At 50.4% G+C, this 10,204-nt stretch overlaps 1 protein-coding gene across 1 annotated transcript; it reads left to right on the forward strand.

Annotated features, from left to right (window-relative positions):
• Window positions 1-554: 554 nt before the first annotated feature.
• Window positions 555-7,075, forward strand: LOC141073607 (uncharacterized). Its single transcript, XM_073560902.1, has 2 exons — window positions 555-5,861; window positions 5,974-7,075. Exons 1-2 carry the CDS (start codon window positions 5,644-5,646, stop codon window positions 6,869-6,871), a joined length of 1,116 nt encoding a protein of 371 aa, XP_073417003.1. The 5' UTR covers window positions 555-5,643; the 3' UTR covers window positions 6,872-7,075.
• The last annotated feature ends 3,129 nt before the right edge of the window (window positions 7,076-10,204 follow it).

Raw genomic sequence — 10,204 nt, forward strand, 5'->3', positions numbered from 1 at the left:
ATGGTTGGTGTGTGGCCTTTAGCTCCTGTATCAACTGGTGTGTTCCATTCTGCCCCTGTGTTCTGGGGTGCAGTCTCCAGCTCGTGTGTGTACTCCACCGCTGTGTGTTGGTTGGATGCTTACAGACCTTGAGTTGGTTTGTGGCCTCCAGCCCCAATATGTGCCCTCTCTTCAGTCCGTGTGTTGGTGTGTGGCCTTCAGCCCGTGTGTTGGTGTGTGGCCTCCAGCCCATGTGTCAAGTTGGGGTGTGGCCTTTAGCCCCTGTATGCTGGTGTGTTCCATCCAGGACCTGTGTTCTAGTGTGCGGTCTCCAGCTTGTGTGTGTACTCCAGGCCAGCCCCTGTGTCTTGGTTTGTTGTCTCCAGCCTCTGTGTGTTGGTGTGTGGCCTCCAGCCCCTGTGTATTGGTGTGATGGGTGTGTGGGCTCCTGAGCCCATGTGTCATTGGTATGTGACTTACAGCCCTGCCCCTGTTTGTTGGTGTGCGGCCTTCAGTCCCTGTGTACTGTCGTGTGGTTTCCAGCCCAGCCCCTCTGTTTTGGGGCTGGGCTGGAAACCACTACCAGCCCCTGTATGTTGCTGTCAGGCTCTGAGCCCAGGCCCTGTATGTGTATGGCCTCCAATCCCTGTGTGCTGATGTGTGGTCTACAGCCCTTTTGTGTTGGTGTGTGGCCTCCAGCTAATTTGTGTTGGTCTGTGGCCTCCAGCTCAGGCCAGCCTGTGTGTTCCTTTGTGGCCTCCAGTCCCATTGTGTTGGTGTGTGGCCTCCTGCCACTGTGTTGATGTGTGGTCTCCAGTCCCTGTGTGTTGGTGTGTTTCCTACAAATCATCCCCTGTGTGTTGGGTTGTGACCTCCAGCCTCTGTGTGTTAGTGTATCTGTAAGGGGGTGAAGTACAGGAAGAGCCGAGGGAGAGTTGCCTCCTCTGCTCCGTGCCCGGAACCATTGAGCAGGGCAGCAGGTTCCCCGGGGAAGACAAAAGCAGCCTGTTCAGCAGCCAGGAACAGGAAGGGGGGAGAGAGCGAGAAAACAGCGCGTGCTTTCCTCAGAGCGGCACAGACAGCAGAGAGGGAAGGACGCTGACACAGACCGGAGGAGACACAGATCTCTGATACAGAAGCCAGAGACAGAGTGTTGTGAGTTCATTTTCCCCTTCACCATTGAGGTCTGATGAACTCCCTCTTCTGGTGAAGGAAGGTAGTGAGGCTGATTACAAAGAACCTGAGCAGAATGATGATGACTGGGTGACTGAAATTGCTGACTGGATGTAAGGCAGCCGACACCCTTCTGCCTTGCGGGTGATTTCTCTGAGGGATTCTTGGCGACCAGTCTGATTCCTGCTCCTCAAAAGCTAAGTTTTCTGCTCTTCTTTTTGCATTTGTGTTTTGGTTTTGTTTTGCCTTGTTTTTCTGGATTTCTGCTTTTCCCTGCTAGGTGAGCTGAATTCCTTTTTGCTCTGTCTTCAGAAAATACCTGAGTACTGATATAGTCTTTTTGAAGCCTAGCGTCTTCAGGGCTTTTTTCCCTATCAGTCTGTTGGCTCTTGTTTTTGAGAGGGTTTTGGTGGATTGCAGACAGCAGCTTTCCTGTCCTGTCCTATTTAGTTAGCTTGGGCCCCATCATTTGCTCAGCCTATCTTTCTATCTGTGTGAGTGTTTTTTCATCTTGCTTCACTGTCATTATATGTTGGGGGCTGTCTATTACTTTGGGGTCTGCTCTGGGGCAGTTTAGATTTCCCTTTCTGTCTTTAGGCTATGTAGTTCTCCGGCTGTGATCGAGGGGTCTAGGGCACCGTAGGAACCCCCCACGGCTACTGCTAGTTGTTGTTGTTAGGTTCAGGGGTCTGCAATCCGATAGCTGCCAACTTCTCTGGTTTTCTGGACTTAGCTAGTATTTCTGTTTTTGCCTCCTACGGTGACTCATTCATAACACAGAGGGACCATGTGTAAAGATTGCGGACCGTGAGTACGTGAAGCCGGGTACCGCAGTGACATTAAGGTTGCGTGCTCACCTCTGTTACAAGACGCTTCCCTCCAGAGAGACTGTGTGCAGTGACAAGACGCTCTCCTGCAGAGAGACTTTGTGCAGTGACAAGACGCTCCCCCGCAGAGAGACTGTGTGCAGTGACAAGACGCTTCCCTGCAAAGAGACGTTGTGCTGCGTAAAGACTTATTCCTGCAAAGAGACTGCGCCCGATGACAGGGCTGTGACGTGCTTAGAGAGACTATACCACGTACAAAGTTCCGGTGACCCTTGTGTTAATGCAGAGCCCCTGATTCCGGTGGGGAAGCACTGCTGTGGCGTTAAACAGGAGAACTTGGAGCATAGGGGATATCGTTTGTCTCATGCCCCTCTGGCTCCTGCAGTAACCCCACATATTTCGGCTGGACATTGTTAACGGCACAGGATACAGAGTACTTCGGACTACAAGCGCTGCTGGTGATTCGGTGCTAACGTTGGAGAAGAGTAACCCCTTCAATCAAGACCCCTGCAGACTGATAAGTTCCCCATAGGAAAATTACCTTATTTCTGTTCAATACCGTTTATGCTTTTGGACTGCTTGCCTAACTTGTTTGCATATTACTTTCATACCTGCGCTGTTAATTCCACCAGTGTTATTCCCTGTAAATAAACCTCCCTTTAACTGTTGGTCCGTCTGTTCCGTGGTGACATACTTTTCTGCACTTTATTACATATTGCCTCCAGCCCAGGCCCTGTGTGATCACGGATGGTTTGCAACCCCTGTTTGTTGGTGTGTGGCCTCCAGCCCCTGTGTGTTGGGTGTGTGGGCTCCAGCCCGTGTGTGCTGGTGTGTGGTCTACAGCTCTTATGTGTTGGTGTGTGGCCTCCAGCACATTTGTGCTGGTGTGTGACCTCCAGCCCAGGCCAACCCGTGTGCTGTTTTGTGGCCTCCAGCCCCTGTGTGTTGGCTCCAGCTCAGCCCATTTGTTATTGTGTTGCTTTATGGCCGCCATCCCCTGTATGTTGTTGTGTGGCCTTCAGCCCACCCCTTGTGTGAACCATGGTGTGTGGTCTCCAGCCAAAGTCCTGTGTCCAGGACAGATTCTGCATGTGGCCTCTATTCCCTGTGCTACACACATGACACTGCTGGAGGCCACACACCAAAACACATGGGGTGGGCGCCAAACACAAACATAAATGGCCAGGGGCTGGAGGCCACACACCAGCACCCAGAATCTGGGCTGAAGGCCACACACAACATATCAGAGACCCACACAAAGACCCTGGAGGCCCACACCAACATACAGTTGGAATGTGGCCTCCAGTCCAGCCCCTGTGTGTTGGTTTGTGGCCTTCAGCTCCGGTGTATTTAAATATGGCCTCCAGCTCAGCCCTTGTGTGTTGGAGAGTGGTCTGCAGCCCAGAGTGTTGGAATGTGGCCTCCAGCCCCAGCCCCTGTGTTTAGATGTGTGTGAGCTCCAGCCCCTGTGTATTGCTGTGTGGCCTCCAGTCCTCCAGCGCAGCCACTGTGTTGAGGTGTGATCTCCTGCCACAGTATTTTAGTGTTGGCCTCCAGCCTAGATTCTGTACGTTGGTGTGTGGCCTCCAACCCCTGTGTGTTGTTGCGTGGTATTCAGCCCCTGTGTGTTGCAACGTGTGTGGCCTCCAGCCCGTTTATTTTTGCTTGGCATCCAGCAGTGTCACGTGTGTAGCACAGGGAATGGAGGCCACATACAGAATTTTTATGTTGGTGGCCTTCAGCCTAGCTCTTGTTTTGGTGTGTGGTCTCCAACCCCTGTGTGTTGGAATGTGGCCTCCAGTCCCAGTCCGTGTGTGCTATTGTGTGTCCTCAAAGACGTGTGGTGTTGTGTGGCCTCCAGCCCCTGCGAGTTGGTATGTGTGACTACCAGTCCTTATACATTGATTTGTGTGGAATCTGTCTATCCCCCTGTGTGATGGTGCCCTCCAGCCCAGCCCCTGTGAGTGTGTGCCGCCCAGCCCCAGTGTGTTGGTACCATCCAGCCCAGCCAATATGTGAAAGTGTGTAGCATCCAGCTCCTTTGTGTTGGTGTATGGCCTCCAGCCCAGTTGATGTGTGGCTAACAGTCCCTGTAAGGCCTCTTTCACACATCAGGTTTTCGCCGTCAGGCGCGATCCGGCGCTTTTGACAAAAACCGGATCCGGCGAAATGCAATGCCGGATCCGGTTTCCCCCCCATTGACTTGCATTTGCGCCGGATCGCGCCGGATGGCCATGCGTTTCATCCGGTTTTCGCCGGATCCGGCATTGTGTCTCAATCCGGCGTCTGGAAAAAACGGCTACTGTAACGTTTTTTGTCTCCGGCGAAAAAGCCGGACACGCCGGATCCGGCGCGTCCGGCTTTTTCACACAATGAAAGCCTATGAGCGCCGCAATGCGCCGGATCCGGTATTTTTGGTCTGAGCATGCTCAGTAGCTCTGCCCACAAGACACATATATAAAAGCAAGACAGTGGGACCCTCAGCCACACCCAACATGCCACCCAAGACAGCAACCAGGCGCAGGAGAAGGCAGGAGACCACTGCAGCACCATCAGCACCACCACCACGCCAATTGGAGCAGCAAATGGAACATGCTGAGGAGGGGAGTCCAGCAGCAGATGAGAGACGGTAATTATCAAATCCCCCATTCCTCCAAACTAGGGCCATGGAATATCAAGATATTCATTGGCCCTTTGTTTCTCTTTATTCAACAGCCGCCCAAGAGATGCAGCAGCAGCAGAAATGGCATCACTGGCAGCAGCAACAGCAGCAGCAATACCCACAGCCATGGAGTCTGGCCATCAACAGGACAGCACATCTTCTTCTGGGAGCCCTCCCTCGCATCGTCAGCGTTTGACGGTAAGTTTTTATTTCCAAAATCCATCATCTCTGTAATATATGTCTATTCATTGCCTTTTATTTCAAAACAGGAATCACAAGATGAAGAGGAGCTCCCAGAAGAAGAAGGAAGGGGTGGACAGACACCTGGAGTGGGCTCACAATTGGTAAGTTTTTGGCATCAAACGCAGAAACACAACATCACACTACACACAACACATAGAAAACAATGTTCTGCAGACCACACACAGCAAACAAGTGCCTACATCCAAAGACATAACATTTTTTGTTTTCTTCTCTAGTCTTCCCAATCTGGTGCTCGGCCAAGAGGTCCTCGCAGTGCCTCCCAGGGTCGTCGGCGACAGCAACGCGGCGGTCACCAGCGTGTAAGTATAAATATTTTTGCTTTGTTTTTTTGCACTTTTTATTTCATTTCTTTTGTGGAGGCTAATTATGTTATTTTTGTCTTTTTCTTTAACAGCCTTCACAGCGTGCTCCCGACTCTGACGGTGAGGATGGAGGAATCGATGTGGACCACCTCATCGATCTCGTCAGAGAAAGGGAGCCGCTCTGGAATATGGCTGACCGCCGCCACGCTGACCTGATCGTTACCCGACGACTCTGGGAGGAAATCTGTTCGCTCCTTGTGGGCCGCTGGGAGGACCTCGATGCTCGGGCCCAGATTAAAGAGCGTAAGTATATACAGTACCGGTTGCTTGATGTAAACCAGTGTTTCCCGAACTCCAGTCCTCGTGGTCCCCACGGATCATGTGTTCAGGATTTCTATTTACTATGGAAATCCTGAAAACATGACCCCTGGGGACCATGTGGACTGGAGTTTGGGAAACACTGATGTTGTATACTAACCACTCCTTTCTCGTTTCAGGGAACAGAATTGTGAATCGGTGGCGGTCTGTGAGGGATCGTTTCAAGAAGGAGTTCAATAAAGAGATGCGGGCCCCGAGTGGATCTGGAGGACGCAGGAGCAAGTACAAGTACGCACAAGCCCTGTTGTTCCTCCGGGAAACAATGGTCACTAGAAGGTAAATATTACACACCACATGTGAAAAAAAATGTTAGATGTAACTTTTTTTTTTCAGCCAGGGCCATACCATGTCACTATTTTAATTGTTTTTTTTTCTCTTTATTCCACAGCACGGTGAGCAGCACTCGGGAGCCTGCACGATTGGACCCTTCTGAGGCGATCCCTGAGGAGACCGGCACCGAGGAACACTTCGACCGCCCCGGTACATCTGCACCTTCCCAGCCTTCCCACACATTCGACCCATCTGTCCCATCCACCAGCACAGGAGCATCGTGGCCGCCTACATTACATGAAGCTGCTGGTGAGGAGATCGCTTTCCCTTTACCCCACCCTTCTGCCCCTGCCACCTCTAGTACACCTGCGGGTACTGGGCGGCAGCGGCAGAGGGGTCAGGAAAAGACTTATGCGCCAGAGTTCTTGCATCTGAATGCATCTTTCCAGAACTGTCTAAAAGTCTTGTCAGAGCAAATCTCCGCAGGCTTTCAGCAGATCAACTCCAGCATTCTGAAGGTGAAGACGCTTCTGCAAACCATGCATTCAGAAGCAAGATCTTCGCCAAACCACACCTTTTTCAGGTCTGTTGTGGAGCGCATGGAAACGCTATCTCCTACCCAGCAGATGCATGTAATGCATTCATGCCACGGTGCTCTCCAGCACGTTACCTCCCAACCTCCTCCTCCCACCACAGTAGTTCCTCCACCTGCACCCCTTCCAGCCACTTTCCATCCTCCCCCTCCTATTACATCTGCACCCCCTCCAGCCACTTTCCATCCTCCCCCTCCTATTACATACCAGCAACCTCCCCAGTACCAGCAACCTCCCCACTTCCAGCAACCTGCCCCGTACCAAACTCCTTCCCCATACAACTTGCCATCAACATCATCTGCTCCTACAGTCCCTGCCCAACCCTCCACTCCACCGCCCACCACCTCTTCTGCCTCCCACATGTCCACCCATTCTGTAGCTTTTTCCACACCATCACCTCTAACTGTTCCTTCCCCACCATGATCCCAATCCTCTCTCCACACTCCCAGTGTCGAAGTGTCCCGCAGCCCCTCCAGCAGTATTTCCACCCCACACTACACAGATTTATGATGTGTTTTGTAATAAAAATGCCCAGTTGGTTTCAAACCTTTATTAAAAAAGTTTTTTTAACTTTAAAAACAGTTTACAAAAAAAAAATATTTTATATAAAAGTTAAATTATTGTTTACACTGGTTGTCTGTCATTTCTTTCTGCGGCGAAATATGTTTTAAAAAAAGGTTAAATACAGGGTATTTAAAAGGTAAAAAGGTATTCAAAACCAGGTATATAACTGTGGGTAAATTTTTAGCTTTTTGCCACAGTTGTGTTCCTGGTTGTGTTTGAAGCAAAGTATTTCACCTAAAAAGTTGTGTTTATTGTTGGTGATTTCCTAACAATGTACACAACTTTTGTTAAAAGGTGAAATACTTTGCATAAAACACAACCAGGTACACACCTGTGGGCTAAAGCTAAAAATAGAGACCATGACAAGATAGCCAACTTTGGTTGGCAAAGGTATATACTGTTGGTACAGAAGGTACACAAGTTTGGTTGGGCACAAATCTTTCACACTCTGTCATCCTGCCAGTGTACTCTGCCTTGAGGTGACATAAAGTATAGTGCAAAATTGTCCCTCATTACTGAAACCGTCACAGAACTTCTAGTGGTAATGTCATGGTAATCTTGCAAGGTGGTTTCTTCAGAGGTGTCCTCAATGGAAATGGGTTCCTTGCAGATAACAAAATTGTGGAGTACCACGCAAGCTTTGATCACCTCGTCCACAGTTTCTGTCTTGAGGTTGATCGCAGTCAATAGGACCCGCCATTTGGCTGTCAGAATACCAAAGGTACATTCAACCATTCTTCTTGCTCTTGTGAGGCGGTAATTAAAAATGCGTTTTGGTCTTGTCAATCCTCTGCTAGAGTACGGTTTCAAAAGGTGTTCTGACAGCTGAAAGGCTTCATCCCCTACACAGACAAATGGCATAGGTGGACCAGATGTTTGCGGCAGCGGTCTAGGGGGTGGGAACTGGAAGGTGTTTCCATACAGTTTACGCCCCATGGCAGACAGTTTGAAAACTTGAGAGTCATTGGAGCGGCCATAGGACCCAATATCAACAGCAATAAATTTGTATTACGCGTCAGCGATGGCCATGAGGACAATTGAAAAATATTTCTTGTAATTGAAATATTCCTATCCCGGTCCGGCTGGCTTTACAATGCGGATATGTTTCCCGTCCACAGCGCCCAAGCAGTTGGGAAACTGACATATCTGTTGAAACTTTTCTGAAATTTCAATCCACCTCTCTGTTGTGGGCTCTGGTAAAAACTCTTCAGCTAAGGAGTCCCACAGTGCACGGCATGTGTACTTCACTATTCCAGATATGGTGGAAATCCCGAGTCTGTACTGGAAATGCAGTGATGAAAGGGATTCTCCAGTTGCAAGAAATCTGTGGGGAATTAAAAAACAATCAATTAGTTTTAAATCACAGCATTACATACCAAAACTCAGCTATAACACTTGGAGATACAAACTACCACCAACAAGATTGCAGTGAAAGTGTGCTCTGATGCGAGCACATCCAATAAATGTGGCTTACCTTAAAGTCACCATCAGACGCTCTGCGGGTGAAACAGAGAAGCGGCAATAGGTGTCTGCTTTTCTTATGAGGTGTGCAATGCGCTCCACCAAGTAATCAAAATTCTCCATTTTCATCCGAACATATCCAAAAAATTTATCCGGGTTTCGTCGAAGGTCCATGCAGAGTGTAGAATAGACACCACGCGTCATTCTCTTGGCTGTGATGGGGTGGATCCACAAACGTCGTCTACGATGCCTGATGCGCTGCTGTCTCGCTCTCTCCTTCTCCAGAACAATCACCCTCAAACGATTCGCCTCCGCTGTAAAATCCGCCAAATTCTTCAAAATATTTCCAATGACAACATCCATCTTCGCCAGTAACTTGCTCTTCTCTCCAACCTGCACTTTCTCCTCTACAACCTGTCAAAGAAGGGCTGTAGGAACACGCTATATATAGTTTTCCAGTAGCCAATCCCGTTCGGAAGGCCACAAGGGGTGTTTTTAAAAACCGGATCCGGCGTAATCCGTCGAAAAACGGATAGAAAAACGGATGAACCGGATGAGACGGATCCGGTTTTGTCTGTCAAGAACAAGACGGATCCGGCAGAAAACTGGATCCGTCACATCCGGTTTTACAAAACATTTGCCGGATCCGGCGTTCCGGCACGACGCCGGATCGCGCCTGACGCCGAAAACCTGATGTGTGAAAGTAGCCTAAGTTGATGTCTAGCCTCCAGCCCGTGTGTTGGTGTGCGGCCTCCAGTCCAGCCAGCCAGGGGTGTGATGGTGTCCTAGTCACTGTGTTTTGGTGTGTGGCCTCCAACCCAGCCACTGAGTTGGTGGCCTCCAGCCCAGCCACTGTGGTCTCCATTCCCTGTGTGTTGGAATGTGGCCTCCAGCCAAACCCTTGTGTGTTATTTGGTGTGTGGCTTCCAGGCCTTGTATATTGATGTGTGGTCTCCAGCCATGTGGAATGTGGCCTCCAGCCACAGTGTTGGTCTGTTGTCTCCATCCCAGCCCCTGTATTTTGGTGTCAAGCAGACCTGTGTGTTGTGTGGCCTCCAGTCCCTGGGTTTGGGTATGTGACCTTCAGCCACTGGGTGTTGGTGCTTGCCCTATAGCCCTTGTATCAACACACGCTTGTGGCCTCCATCTCCGGTGTATTGGCACATGGCCTCCAGCTCAGCCTGTGTATTGTTTTGTGGCCTCCAGCCCCTATGTGTTCGGAGTGTGTCCTCCAGCTCCTGTTGTTTGTCCAGCCCAGCTCCCCTGTGTTTTGGTGTATGGCCTCCAGCCCAGGGCCTCTGTGTGACTTCCTGCCCATCCCATGTGTGTTGAATGTGGCCTCCAGTCCAGCCCCTGTGTACACACGTTGGTGTGTGTCCTCCAGCTCCTGTGTATTGCAATGTGTGATACTTCCAGCCCAGACCCTGTGTGAACCAGGACCTGTTGGTTTGTGACCTTCAGCTTTGGTGTATTGAAATATGCAACCCGGTGTGTTGGAGTGTGGCCTCCAACCCAGCTGCCCTGTGTTTTGGTGTGTGGCCTCCAGCCCAGCCCTTGTATGTTGGTGGCCTCCAGCCTAGTTCGTGTTTTGGTGTGTGGTCTCCAGCCCCTGTGTGTTGGATTGTGGCCTCCAACCCAGCCCAAGTGTGTGGCCTCCAGGCCATGGGTGTTGGTGTGTGGCCTCCAGGCTATGTGTGCTGTGTGTCCTCAAAGAAATGTGTGTTGGTGTAT

Source organism: Dendrobates tinctorius, unplaced genomic scaffold (genome assembly GCF_039654945.1).
Source record: "Dendrobates tinctorius isolate UK_male_01 unplaced genomic scaffold, ASM3965494v1 ptg000308l, whole genome shotgun sequence".
Lineage (NCBI taxonomy): Eukaryota > Metazoa > Chordata > Amphibia > Anura > Dendrobatidae > Dendrobates > Dendrobates tinctorius.